Source organism: Phragmites australis, chromosome 4 (assembly GCF_958298935.1).
Source record: "Phragmites australis chromosome 4, lpPhrAust1.1, whole genome shotgun sequence".
Classification (NCBI taxonomy): domain Eukaryota; kingdom Viridiplantae; phylum Streptophyta; class Magnoliopsida; order Poales; family Poaceae; genus Phragmites; species Phragmites australis.
In genome coordinates this window covers 31,918,508-31,937,740 of record NC_084924.1, presented here as the reverse complement: position 1 = coordinate 31,937,740, position 19,233 = coordinate 31,918,508, and the positions used below count along the sequence as shown (strand labels likewise).

At 40.9% G+C, this 19,233-nt stretch overlaps 1 protein-coding gene across 1 annotated transcript; it reads right to left on the bottom strand.

Annotated features, from left to right (window-relative positions):
* Positions 1-291: 291 nt before the first annotated feature.
* Positions 292-13,736, bottom strand: LOC133916121 (uncharacterized). Its single transcript, XM_062359641.1, has 28 exons — positions 13,477-13,736; positions 13,201-13,375; positions 12,961-13,115; positions 9,391-9,507; positions 9,173-9,304; positions 8,831-9,005; positions 8,405-8,585; positions 7,290-7,411; positions 7,101-7,192; positions 6,816-6,852; positions 6,493-6,553; positions 6,091-6,239; positions 5,879-5,949; positions 5,621-5,791; positions 5,446-5,514; positions 4,309-4,407; positions 4,137-4,226; positions 3,605-3,680; positions 3,424-3,523; positions 3,250-3,325; positions 2,877-3,056; positions 2,318-2,440; positions 2,150-2,233; positions 1,829-2,013; positions 1,587-1,725; positions 1,423-1,482; positions 1,123-1,227; positions 292-863 (listed from the first exon to the last, which is right to left on the bottom strand). The coding sequence occupies exons 1-28, from the start codon at positions 13,609-13,611 to the stop codon at positions 750-752; spliced, it is 3,273 nt and encodes a 1,090-aa protein (XP_062215625.1). The 5' UTR covers positions 13,612-13,736; the 3' UTR covers positions 292-749.
* Positions 13,737-19,233: the final 5,497 nt, after the last annotated feature.

The following is a 19,233-nucleotide window of genomic DNA, read 5'->3' as shown; positions in this document are numbered from 1 at the left end:
CATAGCTCTCAACTGCGACCACCAACAGATCACGCTAAAGAAACTCTTTTCAAATGGCATTTCCACGTGGAGCTGATCTTTCATCCACAACACTCTTCACACCGGATAAAGCAGGACACTCGGAACGCCGCCGCAGGCATAACCGCCACGGCAGAACGGTACCTTACAACAAAGAGATCACATCCATTTGCCAAGGTCCAATAGGAACAGAATTCATATTGGCCACCCTGGGGGTACAACATGCATCTTAAATAAGATGGTAGTAATACTGTATTCCATGATTCACTAAGATAATAACAAAACAATATAATTATGTAGGCATGGTAAATGCTTCTGTGAATTTTGCACAGACCACAACAATTAAGTTAATGGAGCTCATACTATATACTTGCACAGGCTCTACACATCTTACAATTTAAATATCGAATTGTTTCCAAAAAATGATGAGAAGGATGGTAGACCAAACCCGACGGCTAGATCATTTCCAAGCTTGAAGGGGATTTGAGGACTGCAGGATGATGATCCACAACTGCAAAAGCAGACCACCCATCCCGTCCTAACGCATAATGCATAGCCAGCATGAAGGCACCATTCAAATATGTACTTTCCCATTGCACTCAGCCTGAATAATCATTCCTCTTCATACGATGGCTACCATATGTGCACAGTTGTTTTTCAACTGTGCTGGATCTGCACCCCAGATTTACCTCCGATCTTTGCTGTTTTGTGCCTGAAACACACATCATCAGCTACATAAAATAGCTTAGCGTTGTCTTTTTCCTTGATCCACCTTCTCCATAGAGATCATTCCATTGAATAAGCTCATTCATGTTACTGGAATCTGAGGAAACACTTGCGCAAACCTACAAGAAAGCCGCATACGGTGTGAGCAAAGTATTCATTCAAATGGGTACCAAGAACGCTAAAGACTACTTTTATCTCGGTACATGTCAAATGTGAACAATGGAACAGCTTCAAAAGCAGTGTCCCCCCCCCCCCCCCCCAAAGAAAAAAAAAGCAGAGATAGTAAGAGGAAAGGTGCCACAAAACCTTGATGTGCTCACAAGTTGAGTTGTATCAAAATAAATGGACCAAGTCAAAGTTCTTACTCATAGATCATACCTGTTCATGTGCATGTATGAAATCACTTAATTTCAAGGAACGGACATCATTGCAAGAGTGTGATGGAGGCAATGGTCTATTTTCTGCTTCTGCTAATGCCCGCTCCTGCAGGTGGACAATGCACATGAGGTTCAATTGCATTTCATATTAAACCATGTTATCATCCATCAGGGTATATCAAATATGACCAGAATTTAGATAATTTGGTTCCATTGATTTTATTACTAACTGATATTTTTTTACCCCGGGGACTACAAACCATAAGAGAGAAACTACATAGCTCAGGAGGTTAAAACCAACCTTCTTCTCTTTTTCAAGGGTCTCTCTAATAGGACGGTGAGCAGCAGTAACACACAGATTCTGAAAAATAATTGCAGTCAAGAGTTTCATAACAATCAATATTTGATTTTAAAAATAAGTCATAACACAAATTTTTAGAATTCATAAAATTAGTAGTAAGATACCTTGAGATCACTGCCTGAGTAACCTTCCGTCAAGTTAGCTATAGTTTCAAGATCAACATCAGCTGCTAAATCTTCTTTGGATAGTATCACGCTAAGAATTTTTCTCCTATTTGATGCATCTGGCAAATTCACCATCAACCTAGAAAAACATTTCCAAATATGACTGCAGAGTCAATAAACAATACTTTATATATTTAGTAATAGAGTATAAATCTTAAGATGAATAAAAAAATGATAATCACCTTCTGGGAAGCCTCCTAACAACAGCCTCATCAAGATCAAATGGCCTATTAGTTGCACCAAGAACTAACACACGTTCTTTCTCTTTTGTTCTTAGACCATCCCAGTTCACCATAAACTCATTTTTCATCTTGCGCATGGCTTCATGCTCTCCAGAGTTCTCACGCCTTCCCAACATGCCATCAACCTAAAAAAAATACAGGAGAAGATGAGCAAGAAACCATACACAACTATGGGATTGACAGCAAACTTCTGTGATGATGCCCTGATACAGTACAGATAAATCATCAATGTTGATTAAGTACAGCTCTATATTAACTTACCTCATCCACAAAAATCACACTTGGAGCAATTTTACTTGCCAGTGAAAACACAGCTTTCACGAACTTTTCTCCTTCACCAAGCCACTGGAAAATTGATGATTTAGAGGGACTAATGCAAATATCCAAAAATGCACAAAAAAATAGAGACCAATCCAATTGATGAAGTACCTTCGAAGAGATGCTCGACATCGATATGTTTATGAAGTTAGCACCAGCCTCAGTTGCCACAGCCTTAGCAAGCATTGTCTTTCCAGTACCAGGAGGACCAAAAAGTAATATACCTTTACATGGCTAGTGTAACATAAACAACAAAAGTCAGCTTGCTATCAACTAAATTAGAAATAGAAAAAACCACCATATCCAAAACAAGAAATAATCAGTAATAACTAGCATGCTAAAAAATTATGTGATCTATTCTTTTTTTTCAATCCAACTTGATACAAATACCTTTATTAGGTTCATCTGATGCATACTAAAATGGATGTCCCCCAAAAGTGGGTAGCTATAGATGCCAGTCAACTGCAAACTCCAAATGGATTAAGAGTTGTGTGCCTTGGTCAAATTTGCCTCATTTTTTAACAATGATTGAGTCATTATTCAAGGACATCAAGATGGAAAAGTGATAAAACATAAAGAAGCATCATTCATTAAAAAACATTCACAGAAGTTGCTAAATAATAGTGCAGCTGAAATTCTGCAATAGTAAGAATAGTATCCAACTATCTACCTTCATAAGTTGTCCTCTGGAAAAAAGTTCAGGTCTTTGCAAAGGAAGCATCACTAATTCCTTCAGAGTATCCTTGACACTTTCCAATGCTCCGATGTCCTCAAAGGTAACACCAATTTCATGTGGAGGGATAACATCAGCAAGGAGCCTCTTTTCGAATTCATTCTCTGTAGCAATATCCTAACATTGTCAGAGAGAAGACCAGTAAGTTCAATGCACTAAAATGATTCATAAACTCTGAAAGAGTGACATGGTCAGATAAAGTAATATAATTCGTATTTTTCACTAGGTTGCTACAGTCTACAGTTGATAGTCGTGTATAAGTGATCTGGATGAACAGGCTCAAGCCTCGATATCAAAGTAAAGCAACCACCTTCAGTGACTTCCTTTTAATGCTGCTCTTCGGGCCAGATTGGATACTTTCCAACATGTCAACTCCATGCTTAATGCTGCAATGATAAATATTGAAACAATAACCATTTATGTGCAGCAGAAGGAAGTGATTTTATAGCCAAGTTGGTGAAGTACTAAAGATTAGACGGGAAACCTTTCACTAGATAGGGTAAATTGCACATTAGTCGAAGGGTCTGGATTTGTACAGTTCTTAAGTTGATGGCTCAAAGCAAAACCAATTATTTTATCAACACCTGAAAAATAACAACAATGAACCCATCATGCCACTGGAGAACAATGAAATATTGCAGAAACATGAATATGATGGTACTCACACTCTTTTGTAAGAGTACGATCCTTAACGCATATAGTCTCAAGATCAGCGCATTCCAAGCCAACCCTTGTTAGAAACTGAAAGGGATTGCAGGACAGTAATGAAACCAATGAAGTTGTGGTTAAGAATAAGAAGTTCAAGGCAATGACAAGTCCAAGATGTAACCATAGTCAAACTAATATGTTACAGAAAAATCCATGACAATGAATTTAAAAGATACCAATTTGCTCAATTCAGGATATCAGAAAGAAAAAAAAAAGTCAAACTCCTCTAGTTATTCATGGAATTTCTGAAGCATGTCCATGTACAACACAAATCTAGTGATGAAAATAAGATAGCAATACATTTGAGGTAGTCTAAAAGCTAGCAGATTCACCATATGTTTATTACAATACACAAACAACAGCAGTGCTATGTATTGGCAGAAGAAAGAAAAAAATTAAGCATAACCCAGAATAAAATTATTCGAATTCATAAATAATACATAGGTAATGCATAGTTAAATAAGAAATGTGTTTAGCATTACAACTTACAGAACGCATTTTTGAAATGTTTGCATTTCCTTTGAGAACTTCAACATCTCGATTTAACATTTGGTTCCACCGCGAAAGCTCCATTTCATCCTATAATATTTGTTCCAGAATTCAAATTAACAGGAGCTGCTTTAAATCAACTATCCTCTTGGAATAACTCAAAATAACATACTTGTGGTGCCTGGACTGTCACTTTATTCGGGAAAATCTTGGTTAGATGCTTCATTGCCTTTGAAGCTTCTTTATTTCTATCATTTCCTCGATCAATGTCCTGCATTTCCTTACATCATGTTGTAACAAGAAAATGCACTAATAAAGTGGACAACATATGATTAGAGAAAATCACAATACTGCACACCTCTAGTTTAACAAATAAAGTCAAACGAGGAAAACCAGCGACAATGGGAAAGAGAGGAGAGAAGAAATAGATTAAAAAATAAGAATCTAAACCCCTAGCAGGGTAAAATGAGTGCCAAAATTGTTGTTTAAGTACAATATAAAGAAAAGTTTTTGTGGTTCTGAAAGTACAAAAAAAAGCTCAGATTCATCAAACTAGTGCGATAATATACTAAAGAATGGTCAGCATGCTCATCGTCTATTCTTCGTGGGACTATCTCTTGTCGTCTATTCTTTCCACGTTCTAGCTCTTTACAGCTCCGTACTTATTCTGATGCTATTTGCGCTAGTGATCCTTCTCATCGCCAATCTCTTTCTGCATACTGCGTTTTCCTTGGTGGTCCACTCATTGCTTGGAAGACTAAAAGGCAGACCGCAGAGTCTTGTTCCAATGCAGAGGTTGAGTCGCGAGCCATGGCATTGTTGACAGTGAAGCTCAGTTCATTATGGTGGTTACTTGAGGATTTTGGTGTTTCATCTTCTGCACTTACTCCTCTTTACTCTGGCAGTACATGTGCTATCAGTATTGCTTGAGATCCGGTGAAGCATGAGCTCACCAAGCATATTGGTGTTAATGCTTCATACACACGTGATGAGGTTATTACTCTTCGATATGTTCTTTCAGAGCTTCAGTTGAATGATTTCTTCACGAAGGCACAGAGTACAGCTCAGCACATATTCTATCTTTCCAAACTCAGTGTGGTTAATCCCCATGAGTTTGAAAGGGGGGGGGGGGGGTTGTTAGAGATATATATTGTCTCTTGTGTAATATCTCCGTATTATAAGGGGTTCTTTGCATATGGGCCATCATCTCATAAGATCATAACTCATAGAGGTAAGAGTAAATGGTCTGTCATAAATATTTAAAAATAATGAAAACATAAGGTCAATATTCAGTATAATTCAAGGTTACCTGGAATGCAAGGTCAATTATAGCTTGGCTGTATGGGAACTTTGAAAGAAAAGGAGAACTGGCATTTGCCTGCATGTACAAATACACTTCATAAGGTACAAGTGACAAGTGAACCGCACAAGAGGCTTAGAAGGAGGATCTGTAGTCTAGTATCAACAGAGTGTACAAACGGTACCTTCTCTTTGCGATTGTGAGGCTGGATTTGAGATCCAATTAGAAGAACACCGGCTGGAAAATGTTTAAGCTTGGTCTTCAGACCACGATAGGAATAATTATTCCCACATATTTGCTCTGTGTCCTTCAGAAAAAGGATTAAAGGACCATGTTGGATTTCTTCGGAGATAAACTGTAGAGCAAGCACAGTTAGTGTAAGGAAAGCAAAAATTAGCATAAAAATAAGTCCTGGAAAAAATTAATATACAGCTGTTAACACCTCAACTATCACATCAAATGGATGTTTGGATCTATCTTCCCATCCTGGACTGTCGAGGCATAAAGAATCAACTGAAAGAGCAGTAGGTAGGCAGTAGGTACATTATAGAATTGAAGTAACCATGGAACAATTAAGCATAACTGCGTAAGTAACGTCATGTGGTTTATTTTCATGATATCATTTGTTCAATCAAGACATCAGCAAGTACTCACCTGAACAAAACAAACCATGATCAACTTCACAATTACCTCCAAGATCATTACCTCCTGGAATTTGTTTGTCAAATCTTACACCAACCTTTGATGATCTATTTTCTTCAAAAGGAAGGCATATTTCGCCCTGTGCACCGAAATCTGGGGGGCTACAGATTGAACAATTTAACAAAAGCCCGAAGCAGATATTAATACATCAAGATACAGTAACAAAATGACCCATATCTTCGTCAGCATCACAACTCATAAGTCAGATACTAAATCAGATAAATCACCAACCCTCTTTATTTTACTTGTTGAACAAAATCTCAATTCAAGCAATTTCAATTGAAATAGATGGCTTATTACTACACATATTTGTGAGAAGTACATATTAAACAAATCTTAGACAGTGAGTTGTACCTCTGTCCATCAAGGATAACGCCTTTTGACTGTAACGAACCAATGTACCTCACTCTATCACCTGAACAAATAATAACAAAAAATCCATTTATATAGACAACATAGAAAAATATTAGAACAATATTAACGCACCTGCTAGGCCAGTTTGTGGACAAACATAATTTTGCTCCACTCGCATTGCTACTAGTACTCTAGCCAGGTTGTGGATAAATGCAAGTCCGTTAAAATTGCATTACAACTAGAAGAATATGGCCAAACTTCTGAATGAAATTCACTTAGATTTCAACTCAGTATAGAAAGTGGCATAATATTGATGTTCTTACCCTTTTTGTATGACTCTGATTCCTTGGAAGCCTGCCCCTGAAAAACAAAAATATGAAATGAGTACCAAGTACCAGCAAATATACAGAGTACTCAGCAAGTTTTTTTTTTTTTTTCAAAGCAGGATACAGGAAGATGAGTAAGACATCAGTATTGATAGAATGATCAGATCAAAAGAGAGAACAGACATCATGTCAACAAGTTATGGGTTTGAAAACTTATTAATAATGATTGTCATAACAAGCAGAAGACAGAGAAAAGATGGAGATAATTGCTCAAGATCTTACACCAAACAGCATGGAAGAATCTATAATGAGCAGCCTAGCACCAAAATGTTTTGCAAGCGCCTTCACCAGATATTCTTGATAGATCTCAGTTCCTATAGAAAGACAAGTTACCACACTTAATAAAAAATGGTAACAATAACTGCGGAATATAAAGCTATAATACAACACCAAGCTTACACGTGTATATACCTGTCGGACCGGATAGCAGCACTCGTTGACTAAGACAAGATATATCTTTTGTAAACTTGATATAGTCCTTGCAATGTAAATGTACATATGCTGATGACAGGAGAGGACATTTGGTATGCTCACTGTGAAGGCAAATATTATTAGAAAAAGAAAACAATTCTTAACCAGTGGAGATTCACCCGTCAGGCTTAAACACAGGAAGGTAATAAGTTTAGTCCAAATAGACATAGTCCTAGAATGCGTGCAGTTAAACTTTTAAGACTTTGACCATTAATATATATCAAAGTATTTAGACTTGTCACATGATGAAAATACATCGATCAACTTATCATCAGTACTCCTAAATCATTATAATTTTATTAATTTTAATTATATATACTCAGAAAAAGTACTTGTCAATTGTGTTCATAGGCGACTGTGTACACATCCTAAACAAGAAGTAAATCAGATCGGAGACAATAATTACTACTAATCTACTGCAATGATCAGCAATATCAAAGTGTTGTTATTTATGATTATTATTTCAAGCATTACACTTACAAATTTCAGATGACCAAAGGAACTGAGAAAAACTTAGTGCGCATTATATGTTCACAAAACATTTTCCGAAAGAAATGGAATATAAAATAAGAGAAGTCAACTGTGTGAAATAGACTGAAACAATGATGTGAGTGTAAAGTTTTTTTATCAACACGCAATTGTCATGAATCGTAATTATTTACTAAAGAGAAAAGCAACTCAAACAAATACGAACTAAAAGCAACTCACTGCATTTGTAATTCCAAACAGAAGGTCATTACAAATATTATTTAGATATCTTATTGGTTGTACGAATTATAGGTACAGACATATAACTTCCGAGAAGAATCAAGAATGTCGAAATCATATGCAAGATTAGAACATAAGTACAGAATGATCAACCATCTTATCAAGAGTTCAAAATTATGGTGCATGCAGCCTATCTGGGAGGACCTATATCTGGCAGGGCACAAGATTCAATAACTCCATGCCCCTATCTGGGAGTACCAGTATCCCATCTCTCAGCCAAACTGTTTACAACAAATTACAAACAGCACACTAGCATGAGGCAATGAGATTGCTGAATATATGCTTACCTTAGATAATATGGGAAACTATCAAATGACTCAGAGATGTCACTAACATCAACTGTTGCATTTTTCAGATCCTCCTTTAGTAGCTGACACCGTCCAAAAGATATATTTTCTTCAGAGTTAAACTGGCTCCGCTCCTCCATTGTTTTACATAAATTAAGTAGAACTGGATCTGCTGATGATCCTGCAACAGTGTTTACCTTAGCATCCCTTTTTATCACAGAAATGCAATTTGCAATAAAAAGGTGTTGATCAATTGCGAACAAAAATTACTGTACAGTAAGCAATAGAGAAGACTCAGAAAAACAAAAAACATTATGTCTGTACCATCCTTTGTACATGATCATCTAAATTGCTGTGAACTTAATAACTCAGGGACTATCGCATGATAGTTTGAAAAGAAGCAAATATAGCATCAAATAGTCTCACCATTAGGCATCAGAGGTCGGCCCTTTCCAAAGTAAAAGGTTGATACTTTGGGTCTTTTAGATGATAAATGATCCTGGATATCTTTGAAATGTGAGTGCTGCCCCTGCTGGATACTACTGCAAGTAGAGGATAATGCTGAAGTACTTGATTTCTCCTTCTGAAGTTGCTCAAATATCTACCATCACATTAAGGGCCTTCAATGCCAAACGTTTGCTTGGCTAATCATTGTTTATCACCTTATGTTATTTTCAACTAAGTCTAATATAAATCAAGATTCTTCATCTGTCCTAGCCTCAAACAGAACAGTAGGGTATCCACTAGATAGGCAACAGAAAAGGATACATAAGCATGCCTCACGGGTGAATGAAAGACAATTTCATCTCCTCCATTCAAGGTAACCTTGGCAACCTTGTCCAAAGCTTTCCCATTTACACGAATAGCTTTGGAGTCGTAGATTTCAAGGAGTGCGCCTCGCTAATACAAGACATCAGAATGGAAAGAAAAATTTGATAAGAGAACGAAACGCAGGACAGCAAGACAACAAAAAAACTTCACGATACCTTAACCTGCTTCAACCTACAAACAGGTGCGGCAGTAGATGACTCGCCCAGTCTCAAATCATGATGCACTCCATGACCAACAGTGAAATGTGACGTGCAAATAGGAAGGGAAGGATGCTGGGCAAAACAAAAAATAAATAAATTAAGGAAGAGCTGCCAGTATATGCTGAACCTGTTCAGATTTCAGCTGCTCCTAAGAGCAATAATGAAGTTAATTATAAGAATTAAAGGACAACCTTAAATGGTACTTATATACAATAGCATATACACAATGCAGCAATGGACTAATTCCAGACGGTTCATGCCTGCGGTTGACTTGTCCCTAATTTAGCGCAGTCTGCATAAAATGTGTCCAACGAATTTATAAAATTTTCCAAACAATCTAGCCAACTTTCACATCACATAGAACTAATTGTATAAGTAAAAAACAGACACAAAATACAAAATGTTTCTTATGTCATTTGTTATGACCATCAAGTACTATAGCCGGCACAACAAAGGTAGAGCAGCGCAAACAAGGGAGTCTATAGTCGGCATTAGTTGGATATCCAGTCAGCTTAGGAATTCGGCTAGAGATTAGAGATAGAATAGATTAGTTTAGATTAGAGATAAGAGTTAGAAAAAGAGTCAGTTTAGATTAGACCCCAGCCGGCTATATATAGGAGGCAGCCTCTGGCCAAACCAATCAATAAAAGATTTATCTTCCTCTCTCTCTCTCTCTCTCTCTCTCTCTCTCTCTCTCTACCCTCTTGGTGATCTCTCTCCCTCCCCTCCGTTCTGATTTGCTCCCTGCCAAACCCTCTCTGCTGCTAATCACAGCACCTCCTCGCAGGTCCCTCAAGCCCCAGCCGGTTGTGAAGCACAGGTACAATCTAAGAAGGCGAGGCCTTACTACTCTGGTACCAGAGATGCCAGGTTCTGATGCTGCTGAAGGCTCCAATGCACAGGCCATGGATGCCTTGACCAAGCTCCTAGCTGACATGAAGGAGCAAATGGCTCTGCAGATGGGAGAGATGGCTGTGCAGGTGGTGGCTATTGACAAGAAAACCTCAGAGACAGCAAGCCAATTGGCTGTTCTGCAGGCCAGTTTGTCATCTGTTTCATTGCTGCCGCAGCAGCCGACGGTGTCCATGCCATCTTTGCCGGCAGCCAAGCAATCTCCAGCTCTCCTACCCTGCCGCAACAGCCCCCCCCCCCCATCCATGCCGCACCAACCATCTCCCCAACTACCGCCCTCCACCACAATCCAAAATAATTCACTTTCCCCACTCGCCATCCCAATTCCCATCTTGCAACCCCCCCCCCCCCAAATTCCATTTGTTTCACGGATTAATTCCACCATTGACCAAGGTCATACCTGTGCCACAATTTCACAAACTCGAGTTTCCAACCTTTGATGGCAAGGATGACCCGCTCGGCTAGGTGAATTGTTGCGAGCACTTCTTTCATGGTCAGCATACATTGGAGGCTGATAAGGTCTAGTTAGCAATCTATCATCTGGTGGGTGTCACCCAACACTGGTACTTCATGCAGCAACGGGACGCTGGTACGCCATCTTGGCCACGTTTCAAGGAGTTGTGCCATCTTCGCTTTAGGCCGCCTCTGCGAAATAACCCGTCAGACGAATTACACACCCTTCTTTTTCTACAACAGATGAATCCTACATGGAGCAATTTCAGGCTCTCTTGTGCCGTGTAGACCAACTTTCCTCAGCACAGCAGATCCAGCTTTTTACTGCTGGTTTATCGGAATGGGTGCGCATTGATGTCGAGCTTCAAGACCCTCCCAACCTACAGATGACGGTGAACCTGGCTCGCGCGCATGAACGACGTGCCTAGGCTACTGAAGACGTGACAGCATCTACACACTCCTCTAGTCGTGTATCAGGTAGGCCGATGCCACTCCAAACTATAGTGGCACCTAAGCCTCCTGGGCCACAAGGGTCAGCCCCAGGACCTTTCACGCCATCTTCACCACCATGTCCTTTCTATCGCTTGTCTCCGGCCTAGCTGGTCGAGCGACGCAAGCAGGGACTGTGCGATAACTGCGATGAGCAGTACGTATGCGGGCATCGTTGCCAACGCCTGCTTTACATTGAGGTGAATGACTATAACAACGACGATGGCCCAGAAGATGCGACGTACGTAGGCGCAGACGAGCCAATTGTCTCTCTTCACGCGCCCATAGGCACTTGCACCGAGGAGACTATGCAACTTTGTGTCGTCATCAACAACGGGGTGCTGCAAGACTCTAGCTCCACCCACAACTTCATCAGGGAGTCGCTTGTTCATCGCATAGGCTTGCCAGTCAGATAGGTTCACGATGGATTGAACATTGTCATAGCCAATGATGACAAAGTGGGCTACGTAGGTTTGTGTGCTGATATGTCTACGAGCATAGAACTGGAAGACTTCACAGTTGACTGCTGCGTCATTTCGTTGGGCGGCTATGACATTATCATGTGAGTTCAGTACTTGCGAACTCTTGGGCCGATTCTGTGGGACTTCGACGACCTGTGCATGGCTTTTTGGCGTGGTGATCGCCGTGTCTTTTGGAAAGCCTAGGGTCCCCTCGTCAAGATATTCAGCGAATGAAGACTCATGCAATTCGCAACGACGACTTAGATGAACTGCTACAGGAGTTCGACGACTTGTTCACCGAGCCACGTGGCCTACCCCCAGCGCTCCCGCGACCACAGGATTCACCTCTGCTCGACACTACCCCTGTGGCGGTGCGGCCATATCGCTACCCAGCTGCAGAAGGATGAGCAGGAGCGCCAGTGCGACGCCATGCTAGGGCAGGGTACAATCCGTCCTAGGAACTTAGTGTTCTCCTCACCGGTCCTTGTTAGAAAACAGGATAAAACATGGAGGTTTTGCATGGACTATCGCGCGCTGGATGAACGTACTACGAAAGACAAAGTACCGAATTCCAATGGTGGACAAGCTTCTCGATGAATTGCATGGCGCCTGCTACTTCACCAAGCTCGATCTCCGCTCTGGATATCATCAGGTGCACATGCAACCTGATGACATTATAGACAACAGCCTTCTGGACGCACCACGACCATTGTGAGTTTCTGGTGATGCCTTTCGGTCTCACAAATGCACCTGCAACGTTCCAAGCCTTGATGAATGAGGTGATGCGTCCGTTCTTGCGCTAGTTTGTTCTAGTATTCTTTGATGATATTCTGGTATACAACGCATCTTGGTCGGAGCATATTCAGCATGTTGCATCCACCTTCAAGCTCATGCCTCCGTTCCCACTGGAGCATCCCTCCATCCTGTCCTCGCCACTCTGATCCTCTGGTCCACCACTCCCTCGTGCATCCAGCTTGACAGGGTCATGGTCCTCCGTGACAGTTTTACAGTAACTACACTGAATAATTAGCATGTAGTTGTTGGTAATTGAGGTCTCATCCAGCACATAAAAGCTAACACCTGCCCACAGCTCTCATCCAATTACGATGAACAATTACCATGCAGTTCTTCATAACTGAGGCCTCATCCTAAGCAGCGAGAGTTCATGAGTTCTACTGAATGGGGAAAAGGCATAAGAAACAAGACGCACCGTGGCATACTGGGAGATTAGTCTGCACCAGGGCTCCTGCCGCCTGCTGGTGGCCGCAGCCTGTCCTTTATTCAGCATCCCAGCCATCTTCGACAAATCCTTGGCTCTCTTCATCTTTGCCGATAAATCTGTATCATTAGCGCCACGCTTATGCCCTGCACAAACAAGGAAACTCATCGTACACCAAGGCCCAAACAGAAATCTGACGTTTTGGGCATAACGGAAGGAGAAGGCTCCTACCGGCCAAATTCGACTGCGCCTCCCTGGACCTCAACAAGGCCTCCAGCTTGTCCATGGCGCCGGTGAGCGCCTGCAGCCCAGCCGTGTCCGGCAGTGGCCCCGCCACGCCGCCGGCAGAGACAGCCTCAGCCGCCGCCGCCGCGGACTTTGCGCTAGCTGGTTCCGCACTAGCAACCTACCACCACCAAGGCCGCAACAACAAAAACCAGATCAAAACCCATACAAAATCCGGGACCTAAGCGCCCACATGCACGGACGAGGGAGGGAGATCCGGACCTTGGCGCACTTCGGGGGCTGCGACGACGCGACCTCGTCCCCCGCCGCCTCCGCGGGAGCCGGCGCCGGCGATGCCGCGCCCTTCTCCTCCCCCGCCGGGCGCTTCGCCGCGGCGCTCCGCCTCGTGTCGACCATCTCGCCCTCCTCGCACCGGCGAATCGGCGACCCGAGAACACGCGAGGAACGAGCGAGAGAGAGAAAGAGGCGAAGATGGAGACGAAAGGAAGCGGAAATGAAAACAAAACCGAAGGATTCGATGCGTACCGGAGCGGAGGCAAATAATAAGGGGTCGCCGCGACCACCAATGACAAGGAAGCGCGACGTGACAGGTGAGACCGTGATGTCGAGTCGACTAAGGCAGTAAGGCCTCATGTGCAATTTAGCATGGTGAAAAACTAAAGAGGTACGATCCGTTGTACGCGATTTTTTTATGCAAACAGTCAACTAGGTGCAAATATACAAATAAACGCTTCTAACCGTGAATCAGTATCGGAAGGCTCTAATGCCTGCGGTGGGATCTCCTTCATTCACCTGGGTTTCTTTGCAGAAACCCCTACGCGCAGGGTCTGGAGGGACTCGAGCGGTGCGACTGTTTCGAGCCTCTAAAATTCAAAGGTCTCATATATATATATATATATATATTATGTATATCGATCCAAAAACAAACTGAAAAAATTAGATCTGTACGATTTATATTTAATAATGGGGCTTCATTTTTAATCTCGCATCGAATCACTGAAATGTCAGGATCGTATCTGCCTACGCGACTTCTTCATGTCTCCTTGTTCCTTCACCCGCACTAGATCTCATTCTCCCTCCTCTGTACCTTCATGTTGCGCCAGCGATTGAGCTCCCTCCATACAGGTCTCCTCCTCCCTTCTTTGTACCTGTCGTAACCCTAAACCGTTGTTCGTCACCAATTCCATGTGCCGCCGGTTTCTAATTCTGCGAGCCACCAATCCCCAGTTAGGTTTTGTCTTCCTTGGCGCCGCGTGGCTGGGCACAGCCACCACCATGGCAACCACGACACCGCACTAAGTCCAGCACCATCAATGAGGTTTTGATGGACGGTGCTGCTGACTACCGATAAGAGAACTCACCTAAGGATAATGTTCATCAGTACTAAAGCTGGTCCACCTCAATTTCAATGTTTTTCCCAGGAATTCTTTCTCTAGATCCTTGTTCACTCCTGGAACTCGGGTTTATGTGTGGTCTTGTTTGTATACTCAAAGCGATGCACGCATGATGTGATGATCCGCCGACTGTTCTTGTTTTCATTTGTTCCAACAGTTGTAGCAGGTTCACATACTGATGCAACTTGCAGGTGAAGGATGGATACCTGTCCGTGGCAATGGATGAGGCAAAAGAGCTGTCACGATCAGGACGAGTCCATACAGCTGATTGTGCAAAGAGGAGGGGCCCCTTTCACGCTTCTCTAAGGAATTTTCTCCACTTTATTGGCATCTTATGCAAATCATCGGGGGAAAAAAGGAAAATGTCAGTGATGAGTTGAATCATATGTTAAGAGAAAGGGTGAATTAGGATTGGTGATATTTTAAGAGGAAGAATGAATTATGATACTTATAAATTAATGGTTTTAAAAACTTCACAAGATATATATATCTCAATTGTTATCTAAATATGCTCTAAATTTATCTAGTGTATCTATTCTACCGCTTAAGAGGATTGCAACCTACTCTAGTAAGATAAATTATAAATATGTAAATACGGAAATGTAAATAAAGTAGAGAGACATGCTCGGTATAATGGATTTTTATCTTGTAGTATCGGTAGCACACAAGCCACTCAGTCCATGTTGAAACTCCATAAAGAATATACTTCTGATCGCTAAGTCTCTTCTGGTCACGGCTCTTGAGCTACCAAGTCACCAAGACAAGATTTCAAACACGATGAGTCATCAAGCCACCAAGGCGAGGTCTCACCACTAAGTTCTCTTCCGGTTACTTGTACGTTGTCTTCACTTTGGATCTTTATTCACAAAGAAAAGGGCATCCGAGTCCCCACACAATTTTCTTGCCGCCACTCAACAATAAGTTATCGGTGAGTCACCAAAACTCCAAGGCGTCGACGTACCTCTCGATACACTATTGGATCACTCCTTGATCCACTTTCTAGGCTGCAGCACCTAACAACACTTCTCTCTAGACCTATAAGCATTAATCACTCTCTAATTGTGTGCTTAATCATCTTGGATGAATACTTTAAGCACTTGGATGGTTTGAATATCGTCTCATGTGTGTATGAGGTTCTCTGGACTCCAGCAACTTTAAATGATTGAGTGGGGAGGTATTTATAGTCTCAACCCCATGGATTAGCCATTACTCAAATAGCTCAACTCTACTATGAACATCGAATGATTCAGTGACAACAGTTGTACAAGCACTGGACTGTCCGATTAGTACAACATCAGCAACTAACTATTGGAGCCCCACTCAAATACATTCTGAACATCGGATTGTCCGATGTATTCTTCACTTCCATCATTGTACTATCCGGTGTGTTATCTCGCGCCATACCAAGCCACTTCTTCTCTATGCATTTAGTTCGGTGATCTTTAAATCAGTACACCAGATCATCCGGTGAGTTCATATCTCCTTGACCGAGACACCAAGTCCTAAAAATGCTCCGATGTGTTGAACTCCTCAACACCGTACCATTTGGTGCCTTGAATTTCATCTCTTCTAAAAAAATTTAATGTTCTGTTAAATGCTTTGGTGTTCTTACTCTTCTAACACCGGACCAGTCAGTGTACTTAACTTCAATTTTCTTCGAAAATCAACCCTTCTGTTAAATATTCTGGTGTGCTTTTAGCTTCCATCACCGGACCATCCGGTGAAATCTTTTTCCTGGGACTTCTTCCAATTCAATCGAACTTTGTCCCGGCTGTGATGGCTTCTTCATGTATTGCATCCATGAGATCTACTAACATATATTCTTGACAAACATGTTAGTCCTAATGACTATATTATCATTAATCACCAAAATCATATTCATGGCCTAATATGGTCATTTTTGCTACAATCTCTCTTTTTGTGATTGATGGAAATACAACCAAAGTAAGAGGCAAATGATACAAATTAAGATACATGATTTCAAAAGTTCACAAGACCATACCTCTTTGCTTGGATGTATGGTAAGAATAAATTATGGTACCAATTATAAGGACAACCATGTTCTTACTAATATTATATCTCCTTTTTTGCTACAATTTTTCTCAACATTATATCCTTTTTTGTTGTGGCTGCCATATAGAAAGTTCTTATTTTTTTTCTCTATTGTCACTATCTCATCGATCCATGCAAGAGGTTCTTCACCTTTGTCAACTCGAGATGCATCCTCCTTTATCAACAATCTACCTGAGATAGTTCTTCCATCTTGCTTCTTCCTTGCATCTTGCTTTTGTCCCAAAATTCTTCTGCTTTGTCAACAATCTCAAAAAGACTACAAACACATATTGAACTCAAGGGAAAATATTAGAGCATTTGAGAGAGAGATTCATAAAACATGATCCATATGAATGATACCACTTATGAAGAATTATGAGGAATTGATACAAATTAAAAAGATATACCAATTGTACGGATATGAGACATTGATATCAATTAAAAAAGACAAACAAAGATAATAACTCATGAAACTCACATGATATAATATAAACTTTCCCTATATATGTGCATACATATAATGACACTACTATAGAAACCATTTCAAGAGGCGATTCGTAATCGATTTTCACAGACATTTAGAGCAATCACCTGTGATTGAAGGCATATGAAAATGAACGATTTCCACATGCGCAAAATAGACCACCTGTGAAAATAGCTTTTCACAGGCGGTTCTCTTGAGTGAACCTCCTGCGGAAACAGCTTTTCACAGGCGGTTCTCTTGAGTGAACCGCCTGCGGAAACAGCTTTTCACAGGCGGTTCTCTTAAGGGACCGTCTGCGGAAAACTATTTTCATAGGCGGTACCTTAAGTGAACCGCCTGTGGAAAAAGTATTTACAAGCAGTGCACTTTAGCGTCTGCCTATAGATAAATAGATTTTCACAGGCGGGTAACATAAGGACCCTTCTGTTGTATGTATTTCATTTAAAAATTAATAATGGGCATATATTTTATTCTCTCTAGATTTCAACATATTTTCAAGATAGATTTCAAACATCATAGATTTTAATATCATTTGGATCAATACAAGTGCAATATTTTTACATCACAAATCAATTTACATCACAAGCCAACATTGCTAAGATTCCTTCCTCTCCCACTCACAAAGCCTCGGATTGCTAGCTAATTTGCCTTCGAGATCAAAGAATCTACCACTCTTGTAGATGACTTCGTGCATAATGAATCGACACATGTTACGTTGCACATTTTGGACATCTTCATCTTGAGAGAGGTGTTGGTATGTTCGATCATCCATGCCTGAAATGAAAACACAACTAAAAGATTTAAAACACTACTGACAACAGAAATAGAACCAAATAAGAATGTACAAATACAATGATAACTTACGTCCTCGGGGTTCATTTTGTACCTCCTATTTACCCTAAGAAACTCACAAACATAATATCCGCAAAGAATGGCATCAAAACCTTACTTGTGACACTTAAAAAATACAACGTATTCGTTAGTTCAATAAGATTCTTCGTCATAAATAGTGAGATATTACCAGAAAGTGTGTACAGATAGCCATCATATCTTGTTTGGCCATATCGTGTATCTCACCTTTCGTTACATACCACTTGCAGGACCTATTCGAATGCTAATAAGTAATTATCAATTCATAAATGATTTTAAAGAATTTTATGTATGGGGATTTTCTTTACCTCTGTATAACATCGATAAGATCTTGGTAGGATTTTTGGAGGAGATCGACTGAGTCAAGGATCACGAGTATGCTCGACTTCGACATCAGCATTATATAAATAAAATGGTCGCTACATGAATCTTTATGTTAGGTTCTTGATCGACCAATTATGTTGAATACTTATATGAGGTTCTTGACGTATCACACTTACTTAAAGTTGTAAAGAGCCATGATGTAGTCTTTGTCTTGTATTTCTAGCATAGCCCTTCCTATGTAGGTTGACATTTCAAGCCTGCGTGTTTTGGTCATTTGTCTTATGACCCTTGCTTTCTCCTTGTTACTCTTCCTCTTAATCTGGGGGTCATCAGTCCTCAACTTCACGACCAAGTTGGGCTAGAAAATTCGTTGTGGATTAATGAAACCGGTCGGTAACTTCAACTTTTTCGCATTGTTAAATTGCATCCTACAGAACAAGTCACAATTCATTAGCTTCTATAGTATACATTGATAGATATATGAACGTAGGGGTAGATTGTAGGCACTTACAGGCACCACACGCTTATGAGATTGATGTCGAGTTTGTCGCGACGGAACAAAGCATGCATGTCCTTAAAATTCTCCATGAGATAAGAGTTTCCGCTTAGAAAAACATTAGCGAGGAAAAAAAGTAGTGATTATGGAGAACCCCGCGTGACATGCTCTCATGTACCATTTGTGGAATCTCCTCATCTCCCATGGACCGTCTTGGAGTTGAAACAATGACAGAAATGGCTTGCCATTCTCATATTTATCAGGAACATCCTATGTAGGCAAGAAATCCAACTGAGGGGTACTTCATGTTTTGTTGGTCTCTTTCGCGAGATCGCCCTTCGCTGGACATTCTTGAAGGGATGATTCCTTTGCTTTTGAGGACAGAAGCCACCTCTTCA

Bases quoted from the DNA above. Each gene is read 5' to 3' on its own strand.
- LOC133916121 (XM_062359641.1), bottom strand. From the start codon at position 13,611: ATGGTCGACACGAGGCGGAGCGCCGCGGCGAAGCGCCCGGCGGGGGAG. The intron at 13,376-13,476 runs GTCCGGATCTCC...TGGTGGTGGTAG, and splicing joins AGCCCCCGAAGTGCGCCAAG to GTTGCTAGTGCGGAACCAGC. The intron at 4,408-5,445 runs GTAACCTTGAAT...AAGGAAATGCAG, and splicing joins TAATTGACCTTGCATTCCAG to GACATTGATCGAGGAAATGA.